This window comes from Ursus maritimus, unplaced genomic scaffold (assembly GCF_017311325.1).
Source record: "Ursus maritimus isolate PB19 unplaced genomic scaffold, ASM1731132v1 scaffold_15, whole genome shotgun sequence".
Classification (NCBI taxonomy): Eukaryota; Metazoa; Chordata; class Mammalia; order Carnivora; family Ursidae; genus Ursus; species Ursus maritimus.
The window spans coordinates 22,405,668-22,421,700 of record NW_024423897.1 but is presented as its reverse complement, the minus strand read 5'-3'; the positions used below and the strand labels follow the sequence as shown (position 1 = coordinate 22,421,700).

The 16,033-nt window shown below is 57.8% G+C and overlaps 1 protein-coding gene across 1 annotated transcript; it reads left to right on the top strand.

Annotated features, from left to right (window-relative positions):
* The first annotated feature begins 6,270 nt into the window (after positions 1 to 6,270).
* Positions 6,271 to 14,632, top strand: SYNPO (synaptopodin). The gene is made up of 2 exons (XM_040630400.1): positions 6,271 to 8,600; positions 13,837 to 14,632. The coding sequence occupies exons 1-2, from the start codon at positions 6,579 to 6,581 to the stop codon at positions 14,542 to 14,544; spliced, it is 2,730 nt and encodes a 909-aa protein (XP_040486334.1). The 5' UTR covers positions 6,271 to 6,578; the 3' UTR covers positions 14,545 to 14,632.
* The last annotated feature ends 1,401 nt before the right edge of the window (positions 14,633 to 16,033 follow it).

Genomic DNA, 16,033 nt, shown 5'->3' with positions numbered 1-16,033 from the left:
TAGACCTAGATTATGATTGCTACAGAACGAGACCTTGGGGGGAGGCAGTGTGGCCCCTGGGATGGGCCCTGGACGGGGCACTGGGCCACCCTGTTTGAATTCCAACTGTGCCCCTGCCTAGCTGGGCCGCCTCGAGCAAGTCACTTCACCCCTCTGAGCCCGTGTCTCCTTAACACGGAGATGAGGGTACTGCTGACCACAGGGGTTGCAATTAATGAAGCAAGGACCTGGCATGCGGTGAGCATGCCCTGGAGGGTCGTTCTCACTCCTGTGAATAATACGCAGAGTGATGAGGGCATTATGAAGCGGAGCGGAGGGCGAGGCTTTTCGGAGGGAGTGGTGGCATTCGAGTTAGGTGGGATGGCTGGGGTATGGAGAAAGGGTGGGAGGCAGAGGCGGGTTCCAGGTAGAGGGGTCAGGTGCAGACCACACAGGGGAGGTGGCGGATGGGAAGCACGAGCCATTGGATTTTCCCTGGCCGCTGCTGAGGGCACAGAGAGCAGGTCAGCAAGCTCTCAGGCAGGCTCTGGCATCAGGGGCCCTGAATGCCAGGATGAGGACTTGCTGTTTGATCTTCCACATCCTGGGGAGGCAGGAGAGAGGAGTGAGCGCAGCCAGGCAGAGGACGATGAATCTGGCAGCATGGGGCGGGTAGATTGGCGGAGGAGAGACTGGGGGCGGAGAGGCCATTTAAAAAGCTGTTGCAAAATCGGTTTTCCTGATAAAGAGCTGGGCTGAGTCATCTGTGGAGGAGAGAAGTCACATCCAGCTCCTCCGTTGCCTTCGAAGTGGGATTTTCCTCTCTTTGTCAGCGGGGCAGTTGGCTGCCTTTCCCGGAGGCTTTGAGAACCGAGGCCGGCTCAGCATCCAGGGGGAAGCTGGGCTGCAGGGAGGACCCAGCTGGAGTGAGTAAGAGGAGCACTCGGCAGTGCCTTTGTGCTTTGGGGTGTGTGGCTTAGGGCATACGGCGTCCCTCTCTGATCTCAGTTCCCCTCTGGGCATCAAGAGAAGAGGCATGTGATGACTTCTGCCAGCCTGTTAGTGGCAAGCCTGGCGCTAGGTCTGGGGCTCCCCATTTCTGTTCTTATGCATCTCCCAGGTCCTGGCAGTCCTCCTCACCTTAGTACGAATTATTCTCCTCCCAAGAGGAGGCCTGGCGGCCTGCCGAGATTCAGTCAGGTTGCACTCGCTGGGACTTTGGCATGGATGGAGAACTCCCTAGGGAATAGAGGCTGTGTCATTTCCTCCTTGTGGCCGGGAGGATATGGGGCAGGGGCTGGCAAGGCAGCCAGGCCATTACTCAGGCCCAGTTCATCTTCCTGCCCCCCAGCCGAGCCAGAGGTTGTGCAGCGGCCAGCCATTGGTTCCTTCCTGACCCCAGCAGGGGGGCAGTTTACCCAGCCTGTTTACCTGTCCCACTGCCAAGGCTCCCAGGCGGCCACAATGGGCTGCCTCCAGCCAGTCTGTATTCCCACCTCTGGCTCCCTGGCCCGCTCCACCCTATGTGGGGCCTGGGTACTCCCATTGACGGCAGCCGTGTGAAGAAGCATTTCCTTGAATTCTCTCCCTGTCCTGACCTTCTGCTCTGGCCTCCCTTCCCCTGCCCCACCTCCTTCCTTCAGATCCTCCATCCAGACAGGCCTGATGGTCAGCAGGCCAGGCAACTGCCTACAGAGGTGATAGGGGTGAGAGAAAGGGCTTATCCCTGCCTAAGCACAACTGGAACTCAGGTCTCCTGACTCCCGATACCATGCTCTTTCCACTCCACTGGTCTTTCATCTCCTGGCAGTCATTTCTACCTCAGTAAGAATGAGTTCTAGTAACTCTTCTCCTGAGAGGAAGAAGGGAGAGAATGCATGGGCTGTTGTAGGCAGCCGACAGGGGAGAGGGCACTGCTGGGGACATGGACCATGAGATGAAGAAGCAGGCCGCACTGCAGCGCCTCGTCCAAGAGCTCCGGAGCCTCTCTTGGTGTCCCACCCCCCAAAGTCTGGGTCTAGAAGGCAGAATGGTTAAGAAATGAGACTCAGCAACCAGACTCAGAGTTTTGAATCCCAGCTCTGCTACTTGCAAGTTGTATGGCCTTGGACAGGTGTCTCTGAGCTCCAGTTTCATCTGCAAACTGGGGAAAGTAATAGTGCTGACCCGTCAGAGTTTGGGGGAAGAACTAAGTAGGACGATACGTGTCCAGTGCGCGGCCCCTGGGCCATAGTGGGGGCCGCACGATTGCTGCAGCCATTGTGGTCCTCATTCTGACAGCTGCACTTGGGGCTTCTTGCCCCCCCCTTAGGGAGTTACCCCTGTTGGACCCAGGTCTCCTGACCCCGGGCAGCTCTTCCTGGTGTCTACCCTCACCCCTTGCTCTCCTGAAGGCCTGTCTTCAGAGCAGCCGATCCATTGTCCAGAGTGGGTCCTTCAAGGGCCAGCACCCCGCCCTGAGAAGAGGGGACATCATGGCTGACACAGGCACAGGCCGCAGCCATGCAGATGGGGGGCTCAGTTGAGGTTCCTGTCCCCCGTGGCCCTCGGCCCCTGGCATCAGGGAGCCCCATCTTGGTCCTGGCCGGCTGGGGCATGGCCAGGGGCACGGCCAGGGGCACCCCAGTTCCTGAGTCTGCGGGATGTTGTGTGGAACCACCTCCCTTTGTGCCCTGAAGTGCGGGATTCTGGGGGGCCTGTGGCTGGCACAACCCCCCCTTCTCTCAGCTTTGTTTGTGCAGGGTGGCAGAAATCGGCTGGATCGCTGGCAGGGTCTTGCCCAAGCCTCCTGCCGGATTCCTTTTCCGTGGAGTCACTGCGGGCTGGGGGTGGGGGCCCGGGAGCTCCCTCAGAGGCAGGGCTCTCTCACCCCTCGGCTTTTTCCACTGCCCTCGTCTTGTCCCAGAACAGCAGTGTGTGTGTGTGGGGGGGTGAGTTCCAAGCCCAGCTGGGGGTCAGCAGACAGGGTCCTGGCCTGAGGCCTACCCTGCCACCCTTTCCCTCTCTCAGCCTCCCAGGCCCGCTTAGCCCCCGAGGGCCCTTCATGCTCTGACATTTTGGGCATTTTCGAAACCCATGGCCTTTAGAACCAGTCTGGGAATAGGATGGAAGCAGAGAAGTAAGGAGAAAAACAGGCAAGTGCAGAGACGTTGGGAGGTCAGGACTATTCAAACCCTGAAGCACTTTCCGTGAGCCTCACGCTGTGGGAACATGTTAGCCAGAAAGCTTGGTGTTTCTGGAGTCAGGGAGAGCCAAGCGTGAGCCTGCTCCACTACTTTCTGGCAACTCACTTTACCTCTCCGAGCTTGGTTTTCTCATCACTACAAAGTGGATAACAGTACATGCTTCGTGGCGTTGTTGTGGAAATTAAATAAGATAATATATATAATCAGCGTTAGCAATTGTGTCATAAGAAACACTGGTGGGACGACGGATGTGTATCCTGACCGTGGCCCACGGGGACGTGATTTGTGTCTGTGAATCTCTGCAGGGCTCTCAAGTTGCAAAGAAAAAGCTTTTTATCTACGTGGCAGTAGAAGTTGGGAGTTAGTGTAAGGAGTGACTTTATAGCAAAGGAGCGTTCATCAGCAGAAGGCAGCTCTTTAGGGTAGTGAGCTCCCCATCAGTGGAGTGTGCAAACAGAGACTTGTAACTCAGGGGCGTGGCTTAGGACACAGGAATTACGTGGGCAGTCGGACCCAGTGCCGCCATCCCCGAGACTCGGAGGCTCTGTGGTTTGGGGCAGTAATCCCTGCCTCTCCATAACGCTGGCATGACCTTAAGAGAGTCACATTCCCTCTCAGGATCCTGCTCTTGGGAGTGAATCTCCTTTGCCAGGAGAAGCTCTGACCCCTTCCAGGGAGTAGAGTAGGGTCACCACTGAACGGCTCCTCCCAGGGTGGCCTGAGCCCTCTGCCCTGTCCCCCGGGCTTGATGACAGTGGGAGCTGCTGGCATTCATGACCTCACTGCAGCCTCTCGGCCCTAACGTCAGGGCTTTTATCTCTTCTTCTCAGTTAAGGAAACTGGCTCCGAGAGGTGTGGTGACTTGCCAAGGTCACACAAGTAGCAAACGGCAGGGCCCGGATTCCGGCCAGGAGTCCCGGTTTCTAAGCAGAGCAGAGGAGGCGAACATCACAGGAGCCCAGCAACCTCTCAGGGCCCTCCTGTATGGCCAGCTCGCCCCTACCTGAGATCCCACCCCCAGGCAGCAGCCTGGCCAAACCTGCAAATCCTTTGTCTTTCATAGTTGGGGTGATCCAGGCAGGAGAGGAGCCCTAGCAGGAGGTGCACGGGGTGTCAGGGTGCACGGGGCAGGCTCTTCTGGACAGGTGGGCGCAGGTGTGTGGGGGGGAGGGGTGCCAGATCCTGATGGGAGGAGGAGAGAAGGAGGTGGGGACCAGAGAGCTCTGTGTGGGCCTCCCTGCTGACTCCCTGGGCCTCAGTTTCCTCATCTATACAATGGGGGTAGTGGTCAAATAGCTCCTCTGTAAGGGCCCTTCCAGCTCTGGGAGTCCATGAGTTCTGAGCCTCGCTGGCAGGATGCCTGGAAAGACTGTCCCTGGAGACCCATTCAGCATGTCATGGCCAGTGCTAATGAGGGCATGGTAGGAGGGAGGGCAGGGTCAGATTCCTCAAGAACTAATTAGCTTCCCACAGTAGGGAGGGGCGGGGGGAAGATGACAGAGGGAGGAATTTTCCCAGCCACTGACGGAGCTGTTAACTGTGGCCACAAGCTCTCTTACCCATCTGTCCACTGGTCCTTTTGTTCATTCATTGTTCAGTAAGCATCAGTTGAACACCAGCGGTGTGCCAGCTGGGCACTGGGGATGTAAAGAGAAGTGGTTGCCTACAGTGAATTTGCAGATTAACAGGGGCCTGACCGTAGCCTAATCACCGACCTCAGGCCCCGGACTCCACAGCCCTAGATTGAGCCTGCCCCCCACCACTGACTGGCTCCTGTACATTCCAGAGGGACCTTTTGGGACAAGTGGGCAACTTAGGCATGGGTTGTGAACCCAGAGAGAACTGGTTTTGACCCCAGTCTCCGCTCTTTGCTGTGTGACTGTGGTGAGTTACTTACAAAGCCTCCGGACCTCTTTTTCTGCTTCTGTGAAACAGGGACAGGTAATGTTTGTCTCCCAGTGTTGTTGTGAGGACAACATCAAGTAATGCAGTGTTCCAGTAGAGTTGCTGCTGAGATTAGCCCAATGCCTTACTCTCATGATATTCAACTATGAGAATTTTAAAATGATTATTTAGATAAAAGTGAGAAGAACCTCTGCAAGAAGAGACTGGTCGCAGTTGTTACTGATTTGTGGTGGGGGTGCTCAGGGGTGGAGGGACATTTTTTTACTGAATACTTTGGGTTTTTTGAATTGTTGAATTTTAGACCATGTGAATGCATTACCTATTCTAAAAAGCGGAAGTGTTACTGTTAGTGTTAGCAAAGATTATACTGTGAGTCTGAAAGTGTAAAGGGCCCTAAGACAGGCACATGAGAAAGTGTCCTAGGGGTTCATTCTTGCATCCAGTAATGCCTACTGAGTGCCCACTCTATGCCAGGCACAATTCTAGGGGCAAGGGACAGAATGATGACCAGGTCAAACAAGGTCATTGCCCCCTTAGAACTTGTATTCTAGGTGGGGCGACTGATGATTAGAAGAAAACAGTTATTCCAAATTATGGTGAATGCCATGAAGAAAATAAAGAGATGGGAGAGGAGAGGGGAGGACTGATTATAGAAGAAGACCCCTCCAGAGAGGGAACATTCAAGCGAGTCCCACATGGCAAGAAGGAACCAACATGGAATGCCACCTGGGAAAAGATCATTCCAAGCAGAGAAAAGAGCAAGTGCAAAGGCCCTGGGGCAGAAACAAACTTGGTATTTTCAAGGGATTGAAAGAATGCCAGCGGGGCAGGGCCTAGTGAGTGGAAAAGGGCGGTAGGGGATGAGTCAGGGATGCAGTGGGCCTCTACTGCTAGGGTGAGGTGTTTTTGCTGAGTTTGATAAAGAGCCAAATGAGGGGCCGGTTCATCCTGAAAGGGTAATCGGGAGGTTTTACATAGGTGGTGGCATTAGAGTCGGGCCACGACTGTTGGGTCAGGGATCTTTATGAGGAGACGGGATTCCAGGACACAGTGAGTAAAGATCAAATTCCAGAGGGAGATCTCATCAGTAGGGGGGACACGGTGGCCGTCTGTCTGTCTGTCTCTGTACCCCTGACTCTGCATTCCCATTCGCTAACTGGACCTCTGTCCCCCTCTACAGCATTGGGCCAGAGCACCAGCATCGAGAGAGATCTGAAAGAGGCCAAGGCCCGGAGCCGGCAGATCGCAGCCCAGCTGACCACCCCTCCCAGCTCCAACTCCCGCGGGGTCCAGCTCTTCAACAGGCGCCGGCAGAGGGTGAACGAGTTCACCTTGGAGAACCACGGCCGGAGGGGACAGAAGCCCAGCCAGGAGTCCCTCAGGGTGCCCCCTGCCAGCCCCACGGGCTATGCCTCAGGGCTCAGCTTGAGTCCCACCTCACTCCCTGAACCAGGCCCTCCAAGGAACGCCGACAGCCAGAGCCCTGACATAGGGGTCCCTGCTCACAGCATGGAGGGATGCTCAGAGAAGGCCAGCCTGCTGCGGCACTTGGAGAAGGTGGCCAGCGAGGAGGAAGAGGTACCGCTGGTGGTGTATTTGAAGGAGAACGCAGCCCTGCTGACGGCCAATGGGCTGCACCTGTCCCAAAACCGAGAAGCCCAGCAGAGCCCAGCAAGCCCACCGACGGCTGAGGTCCACAGCCCCGCTGCAGATGTCAACCAGAACCTTTCTTCCCCCCCCGCCGCCCTCATCACACCAGCCTCTAACAGCAACCACAGCCCGCCGGCCGCAGCCATCAACCAGAACCCGCCGGCACCTGTCACTCCGCAGAGCCTGCCGCTTTCAAACAGCCAGCAGCCCTCAGAGGCCCAGCTCCCTCCCAATGGCTCCGTGTCAGATTCCAAACCCGGCGCCCTGTGTTCCGGCGGGCAGCCTCCGGAGCCAGCCGCGGAGGTGAGGTCCAGCACGCTTCTCATTGACAAGGTGTCCGCTCCACCTAGCACCACCAACACCTTCTCCAGAGAAATGACTCCGCTCTCCAGCTCCGGGACCCCAGCCCCAGATTTCATGTCCAGCTCCCTGCTCATCGATGTACAGCCCAGCGCCCCAGCGGGGTCAGCAGAGCAAGAGACGTCCGGATGGGCAGCCACGCCCACGCCCGCCAAGCTGTACAGCGAGGTCCACTTCACACTGGCCAAGCCCCCGTCAGTGGTCAACAGGACCGCCAGACCCTTCGGGATCCAGGCGCCAGGGAGCACCAGCCAGATGGAGCGGAGCCCCATGGTAGAGAGACGACATCTCGGGGAGAAGGCCCTGGCTACCCAGCCCCCCAGCATGGCAGACAGGAGCCCTCGGCCACAGAGACACGTGATGTCCCATAGCCCCATGGTGGAAAGGAGGTCTGTGGCACAGCGAAGCCCTGCCTTGGAGAGACGGCCCTTGGGGAACTTCACCCCACCCCCCACCTATGCCGAGACCTTGTCCACGGCTCCCCTGGCTTCCCGGGTTAGGTCTCCTCCCTCCTACTCTGCCCTTTACCCCAGCTCCGACCCCAAGCCTTCTCATCTGAAGGGCCAGGCAGTTCCTGCCAGCAAGACGGGCATTTTGGAGGAGTCGATGGCCCGCAGGAGCAGCCGGAAATCCATGTTCACCTTCGTGGAGAAGCCCAAGGTGACCCCGAATCCAGACCTGCTGGATCTGGTACAGACGGCCGATGAGAAGCGGAGGCAGAGGGACCAGGGGGAGGCAGGTGTGGAGGAGGAGCCCTTCGCGCTGGGGGCCGAGGCCTCCAACTTTCAGCAGGAGTCAGCACCCCGGGACAGGGCCAGCCCTGCGGCGGCAGAAGAGATCCTCCCGGAGTGGGCCTCGTGCCTCAAGTCACCGCGCATCCAGGCCAAGCCGAAGCCCAAACCCAACCAGAACCTGTCCGAGGCCTCGGGGAAGGGGGCTGAGCTCTACGCCCGCCGCCAGTCCCGGATGGAGAAGTACGTCATCGAGTCCTCGGGCCACACCGAACTGGCCCGCTGCCCTTCGCCCACCATGTCCCTGCCTTCATCCTGGAAATATTCCACCAATGCTCCTGGCAGCTTCCGAGTGGCATCCCGGAGCCCAGCTCGGACCCCGCCCGCCTCCCTCTACCATGGCTACCTGCCTGAGAATGGGGTCCTGCGCCCCGAACCCACCAAGCAGCCTGCCTACCAGCTGCGGCCCTCGCTCTTCGTCCTCTCGCCCATCAAGGAGCCTGTCAAGCCCTCGCCGAGAGCCTCCTCTCCCGCCAAGCCTAGCTCCCTGGACTTGGTGCCCAGCCTCCCCAAAGGGGCCCTCCCGGCGTCCCCGGCCCTGCCTCGGCCCTCCCGCTCCTCACCGGGCCTCTACACCGCCCCCGGCCAGGACGGCCTCCAGCCCACCGCAGTGAGCCCGACCTACAGCAGTGATATCTCCCCCGTGTCGCCCTCCAGGGCGTGGTCTCCCCGCGCCAAGCAGGCCCCCAGGCCCTCCTTCTCCACCCGGAATGCTGGGATCGAGGCTCAGGTGTGGAAGCCTTCCTTCTGCTTCAAGTAAAGGACCCCACAGGGATCCCACTGCCTGGCAGGATCCCCTCTCTGAGGGTTGGATGGAGAGCAGATGTGGCTGGAAGTGGCACCGAGCTGAGGGTCAGGAGTATGGGGACTCGGGGCGCAAAGGCTCATGCTGCCACCAGCTAGCTTTGTGACTCTGGGCAAGTCACCTCCGCTCTCTGGGCTGCAGCTGCCACAAGGGTCATTAGACTCCATGTCTGAGGGATTTGCCTTCTGATACTGGGTCGGGGGGAGGGTCACGAAGACAGGACTCCCTTGGCAGGCCGAAGTCAGGCTGGGGGGCTTCCTCAGGCCTTTGTGAGCTCTAGGGATGCCAGCGTCTTGCTGGGAAATGGCCTAGAAGGGGACCCTAACGTGGGCTTCTGGAACACACAGAGCCGGCCAGTGCCTCCGTGCAGCCAGCCAGCCAAGGGTCCGCCTCCTCAGCTGCCCCAGCTCCTGGCATCCTTCTGCCTGTCACTGGCTTCCTACCTGCACTGGTCTGTCTCCTCCACCTCTGCCTTCTGGACGCCGTTTCCTCTCCGCTTCTTCAGAGAGCTTTGCCTCGGCCGCCACGTGTTCTCCTCTCGTGGGTTCTGCTGCTGGATGAGGATTTAGCCCGCCACTGCTGTCTGACGCTTTCCTTCCTGCCCCTCTGCTCCCCTGCCTCCCTGTCCTCTCCAAACACCTGGCTCCACGTTAGGGACCAGACCTGGGTCCTGGTTCCACCTGGCTCGCCCTCCACTTGCTGGGGCTTGTGAGGTCCCAAGGAGTCCCCGAGAGAAGGAGGGCCCTGTGGAAGGATGTGCAGGTGTGGGTGTGCAGGGAGAGAGGCCCCTGGCAGTGTATCCATCGGCTAGTCTGGCTTCAACCTCAGCCAAGGTCTCCCCACTAAAAGCAGCTATCTCTGCGCAGTGGAGGGAGCCACGGGGAGAGAGGCTGGAGAGGAGGGTCTCGTCCCATCCCAGCCTCCCTCTTTGATGTGTGAGTCTGGCCAAGTCACTTTCCCTTTCTGGGCCTCAGTTTTCTTATTTATACAGTCAGTGCCCTTCCAGCTGCGGCTGTCTGTGAGGATGAAGAGGATAGGCTGGTGCTTTGGGAGAAAGGCCTTGTAAGTGATAAGACAGTCCCCTGGGAAGAGAGGGGGGAGGCAATGGGCTGTTGCCATAGAACCATTGGAGATGAGAGGTCTGTGAGGTCGTCCTGGGGCGGGTGTGGCTGGAACAAGCGCTGGCAGGAGGCCAGGGGATCAGAAGCCCAGGCTGGGAGGGCGCAGGCTCAGGATGGCCTGGAGACGGGAGAAGCATAGGAAGCCAGGGCGGGAGCACAGCAGCTTGGTGGGATGGAGGAGGAGACCTCAAGGTTTGGAGGAAAAGGCTGGGATATAAGAGATCTGGAATCCAGCGGCTTAATTCCGTATGTATGCTTGGGTCTCAGTTTCCCCGTACAGTGAGGGCGTTGAGTCAGGTAGCGTGAGATCCTCACCACCTCTGACATGTTTGATGTGACGCAGCCCCCAAACCAGGCTTTGTGGGGAGGGGGGCGGTGAGAGAATACAGACGCAAGAGGAAGAATTCAGATGGAAGCCTCCCAAGGCTGGGGGCCGAGCACCACCCACTTTCTCTTCCCCAGCCCTATTTCTGGGCTCCCCAGCGGGGCGAGGGGTGGTGGAGGCGGTGCCCATGCTGGGCTGAGCCTGCAGTTTTCGTGAGCTCTGGGCTCGTCTCCATGGGAACAGGGGGTGCCTTCCTAGTGAGTTCATTCTGCCCGGAACTTGGGGGCATGCGTGGGGGAGCCGTAAGTACACGCAGCTTCTTCATGCCAGGCACCTCCCAGGACAGAGTGAAGCCCCCACCCCAGACCTCTGATCCCTTCCACCCCTGAGGGCCAGCAGTGGACGAGCCCACCCTCCATCCTGCAGCTCCTGCGGCCAGGCTGGCCGAGCTCTTCGCCCAACTTTGTTTTCTCTCCTGTTCTCAATACACTCAGCCTCAAATCTGTCTTGCTTCTTTCTTTCTTCTGCGCTCCCTGCCTGGTGGTGCGGGCTCTCCCACTGCCTCCCTGATTCCGGCCTGGGAAGGGGGGTAGGACTCCGCCGATACGGTGTGTGAATGTGTGGTGTGTGTCTGCGTGCTGTTTGCCACTGCTGTGCGTCTCATCTGCCATGGGTACAGGTGTGTGACGGCCTGGAAGCGAGGGCTGCCCTCTCTATTCCCTGGGTCAGCACTTAGGGAGCCATACTCCTGTGGAAATCGTTCTGTTTTCTCCTTCCTCCAGAGTTTGGCGAAAAAGCCCATAGAGCATGGGGAAAACCCACAGCCCCTTAAAGTCCGGGTTTGTTTGAATTCTTGAAAAGTGGAATGTAAATGCCTTTAGCCAGTGGGTATGCTCTCTAGTTCGTTCCCTCAGGCCCCCTCCCCCTCTCCCTATTATCTTTATCTGGCAATTTCCCATATTCGTCACCTCCGGGCTCCTGAAAACAGTTTCTGCCCCTGGTGGAGAGGAACAAACTGCCATCAAGAGTCACAAGTGGGTTGTAGTCCCAGATCTGCACCTGACTCCTTGTGTGACCTTAGACAACCCCTTCTCACCTCTGGGCCTCAGTTTCCCTTGCATACAAGGAAAGGATCGCAGAAGGCTATCTGGGAGCTAGCTCCGTTTGGTCTTGGATAGTTCCTGTCTGACTGCTCTGCCCAAGCCTTCACCCCACGCACGTGCCCTGCAATGGGGCTGGTGCTGGGTTAAGTGGGCGCTGCTTTCTGAATTTTCACCCCTGTGCACTCCCAGGGAGTTCTGGCTTATATAAGACATTGAGAGCTTTGTCAGAAAGTGAACAGTCCTGATTTCTCACAGCTTTTTTGTGTTGTGCACCCCACTTCCCCCACTGCACACACAGAGTCAGTACCCAGACATGGCAGTTCCGATGAGGTCAGGCTCTGGCCCACCTCCAAATGATGAGGAGCTGCTTACCACTGCCCAACATTCCAACCCAGGCTTGGGAAGTCAATTCTGTTATTCCTTCCACTGGCTGGCCACAGCCTTCCCCTCGTGGCCACCAAGGGCAGAGACAACCCTCAGAGATTTCTGACAGGTATCATAATTCCTCCTGCCCCAGCCTGCCCTTTTCCTAGCTGCAGAGCCCCGGTCCTTGTGCCCCCACACTTGTTGATGGGCTGGGATCATGAACTCTTGGCCCCATTTCCCACAGCTGGGCTGACTGAAAGCTTCCTGGCATGTGTCAGAGAGAGCAGCCCCCAGTGTCTCTGGCTCACGTATACAAAACTCTGATCCTGGGAGTGAAGAGGGGTGGATCCTATACTGAGCTTTAACTTTTCAAATTGATGACTGGGGTCTTGGATGTCCCCAGGAGGTCCCTAAGGCTCCCTCCAGCATTACCATCCCATTAAAATCTCCTATCCAGACTGCTGTTTAAGGAAGGGACCCCATTCTGAGTCAGCGCATCGAGTACCTGTTGCCCTGAATGGAGACAACATAACACTTCCCTGCTTTCTTTTGATTGGGAGAAATCAGATTCTGATTGGATGAGAGGCTGACCGGCTTGACTGTGGCTGATTACTGATTGGATGAAAGAATGGATCTCATGAATGGTTCTAGATTTTGATTGGGTAGGAGACGCTGAATGGACTGGCTAGTTCTGGACGCTGAGGAATGACTGCTGATGAATCTGGATTGGATTGAAGGCTGAGTGGAATGGTTTACTGCTGGAATCTGATTGGATGAAGAGTTGGAGGGTTTAGCAGATACAAGCTGGGCATGATTCTCAAGCTCTGCACTTTCAAACCAGTTCTCCATTCTGCTTTAGCATGGCGTAGCCTTTGAGCCGGAGGTAGTCACACACACACACACACACACACACACACACACACACACACACCCTATATCCTGGTGGGGCAGAACACACCAGATAGTTATTTACACCTCTGAACTTCATTTTCAGCCTTGTAAAATGGGTGTGATAATGCTAGCCACCTCATCAGCATGTTATGAGGATCTAATGAGAGAGAAAGGATGACATGGAAATCTGTAGAGGGGAAAGTCCCTAAATAGGTAGGAACCGGGTAGAGTAGTGTATCGCAGAGCAGTGCTTTATCACCTCGAAGATGTTCACCAACTCGGCTTCACCGAAGCCACACTCCCTACCCCATGCTGGCAAGAAGTCCAGTTAGGGGACTGTGCTGCCTGGGGCACAAGGACCCAACTACATTTTGTGCTCCCATCTGTCAGTGGGAACTTCCTCTCTGCTCAGAGTATGCAAGGAAAAATTAGGAGGTGACCATGGCAACATGGCAAAGGGGGTTGGGGCTAAGAGGGCCTTTCCCTAAGTGCTTAGTAATAATGATCAATATTTTTGTTTTAAATTTTTATTTATTTATTTTTAAAGATTTTATTTATTTGAGAGAGAGAGAGGGAGCACAAGCAGGGGGGAGCAGCAGAGGGAGAAGGAGAAGCAGGTTCCCTGCTGAGCAGGGAGCCCCACACCGGGCTAGATCCCAGGACCCTAGGATCATGACCTAAGCCAAAGGCAGACACTTAACCTACTGAGCCACCCAGGCACCCCTCGTTTAAAATTTTTAAAATAGATAATACATCCATATCTTTCAAAAACCTAAACTAATATAAAAAGTAATACATGAAAGCTTTATTCCCACTCCTGTGGCTGCATACCTTGCCCTGTTGGCCCCATTTCCCAACAGCGACCCACTTTGGTTCGTTTCCTGTGTAGCCTTCCAGTATTTCTTTATGCTAAGGAACATCTCCTCCGGGGACTCTTTGAATACATGTAATATTCTTTTATATGAGTCATCTCCTTTAATCCTCACAACAGCCCCATAGAGTACGTGCTGATATTATACCCCCATTTCACAGAGGCTTCCGGTTGCTTCGGTTGCTGAAACAACTTGCCCAAGTTCGTTCAGTAAGCAGCCGGGTCTGTCTCGGAAGCGAGCGTTCTTAACCACCAGTCGCCTGTCTCCCTGTTAAGCGCAGGAGCGGGCAGCAGGGGCTTTTTCAAGCATGTGCTGAGGGCGGGGGCACCCTGCGTTCTACTGCGGGGGGGCACTACTTCCCTGACTTGGGTCGCCGCCCTCCCGACTCTGAACAATGACAAAGCAGACGCAGTCCCTCCCGAAACCCCGGTCCAGACGACGCCAGCACTAACGCCTGCCCCGCCCCCTGTGCTCTCTCCCCAGGACCGCCGGGAGAGCCTGCCCACCTCCCCGCCCTGGACGCCGGGCGCCTCCCGGCCCCCCAGCAGCCTGGACGGCTGGGTGAGCCCGGGGCCGTGGGAGCCAGGCCGGGCGAGCAGCATGAGCAGCCCCCCGCCGCTCCCGCCGCCGCCGCCCATGTCTCCCTCGTGGAGCGAGCGCTCGGTATCCCCGCTGCGACCCGAAGCCGAGGCGCGGCCTCCCAGCCGCCAGCTGCAGGCCCTCCTGGCGCGAAACATCATCAACGCGGCCCGGCGCAAGAGCGCCTCCCCGCGGCCGGCGGGCGCCGAGAGCCTGCGGCCCTTCTCCCCGCCCGGGGCGCAGCCGCCGCCGCCGCCGCCGCCGCCGCCGCCGCCGCCGCCGCCGCCGCCGCCGCCGCCGCGCCTGCGCTCGCCGCAGCCCGCCCGGCCCGGCCCCGCCGCCGGCCCCGGGGCCACGTTCTCCCCGATCCCGCGGAGCCCGCTGCCCGCCGGGCCCTCGCCCTGCGCCAGCCCCCGGAGTCCGCTGCCCGCGACGCCCAGGCCCTTCCCCTACCGCCGCTCGCCCACGGACTCCGACGTGTCCCTCGACTCCGAGGACTCCGGGGCTAAGTCGCCCGGCATCCTCGGCTACAACATCTGTCCCCGCGGGTGGAACGGCAGCCTGAGGCTCAAGCGTGGCAGCCTCCCCGCGGAGGCCTCCTGCACCACCTAAAGCCGCCCCCGCTCCCGCTCCATCCCCACCCCGGGAGGGTTGAGCCAGAGGAAGAGTTGTGGGGCTTGGTACATCCCAGCATCACGTCGGGGGGTTGGAGTGCTGTGAGATCTGGCCGCTTTGGACAAGGGGTCAGGGGAGGAGTGCTCTGGGCTTGGGGCTGGGGTAGTGATCCAAGCTTGGCTTCTAGCCCTTATTCTATCATTCAGTCATTGTGTGACCCTGGGCACGACCCTTCCTCAGTCCGACCCTCAGCTTTACCATCTGTTTAATGAGACTTTGGCCAAGGCCATCTTCACAAGTCTAAATTTCCCCTCCCCTCCCATCAATACACATACACACATGCGTGCGCACACCTGCCTTGAAAGAGTCAGGGTGTTGTGTATATGGACCCCTAGACTCGCTCCAGTTCAGGGTTCCATACTCCTCCCTCCCTTCCTGGCTCTGCGCTCTGGAGTCTGGCAAATGAGGGGTGTATTCACAAGCTCCTAGGCCCAAGTTCCCTGTCCCCGCCCTGGCTTGACCATCCGCCTCCCTGGCACCAAGTCCCAGGCAGGAGCAGCTGTTTTCCACCCCTTCCCAGACAAGCTCTATTTTTACCATGGTGACCTTTAGAGAGGTCTCCCAGGCCAGCTCAAGGTGCCCCGCTGGCTCCTCGGGAGATGAGAGGTGGAAAGATTCCTCCTCCCAGATCCCTCTCATGCTTTTCCTGCCCCCGCTCACACTGCCGAGGCCTCTTATCTGCGGCCAGAGGGGAGAGCTGGAAGGTGATGACTTACATCCCCAGCCCCAGGACTTGGGCCTCCGGGAATGCTAAAAAAGGTGCCCCCAACCCATCTATCTCTTCGGGGCCCTTTCATGGCAGGTTCCAGGCTCAACACTGAGCTGGGGAGAGAAGAGTTGATATGGGGCTATCTGCTCTCCTGTGACTTTACCTGATGGCCCTGAGTTGAGGTTGCCCACTTGGAAAAGGGGAGGCAAGAGTTCCTTGTTATGGGAGGTATTCAGGCAGTAGCCTGGATGCATAGAGGAGATTCTAGTAGGAAGTGGATTGGCTCAGATGACCTCTGAGGGCTCTTCTAGTCCTGACATACATTGCATGGGGTTAGGAAGGGAGGCGGATGGTGGTGGAGGATTGGCTGGGCAGAATTTGGGGAGAGATGAGCATGGGTGGGTGAGTGAGTCTGCCTCTGTTTCTGGTTCCTTAGGAAATACCCCATGCTTCAGTTAGGCCCCAGTATCCACATCATACCCAGATGAGTGGGCACTGTTCTGCCCCATCTCTTTCCCGTTACACTCTGGTCTAGCTGGTGTCTGGTGCCCAATGACCTTGAGGAGCCTGGCTGCAGGCTCTGGCCTGTCACTCAGACCTCGGTGGTCCTCATTCCAATCCCCAGGAGGGACATGGGAGGAATGTGGCTAAATTCTGTGGTTTCCAGAGTTGGCTGGTGGTGCCCTCTAGAGGTTCAGAATATCAGCTTCAGGATAC

Excerpts from the sequence above, each read along its gene's own strand:
- SYNPO (XM_040630400.1), top strand. The coding sequence starts at position 6,579 with ATGGAGGGATGCTCAGAGAAGGCCAGCCTGCTGCGGCACTTGGAGAAG. Across the intron at positions 8,601-13,836 it reads ATGCTGGGATCGAGGCTCAG|GACCGCCGGGAGAGCCTGCC; the intron begins GTGTGGAAGCCT and ends CTCTCTCCCCAG.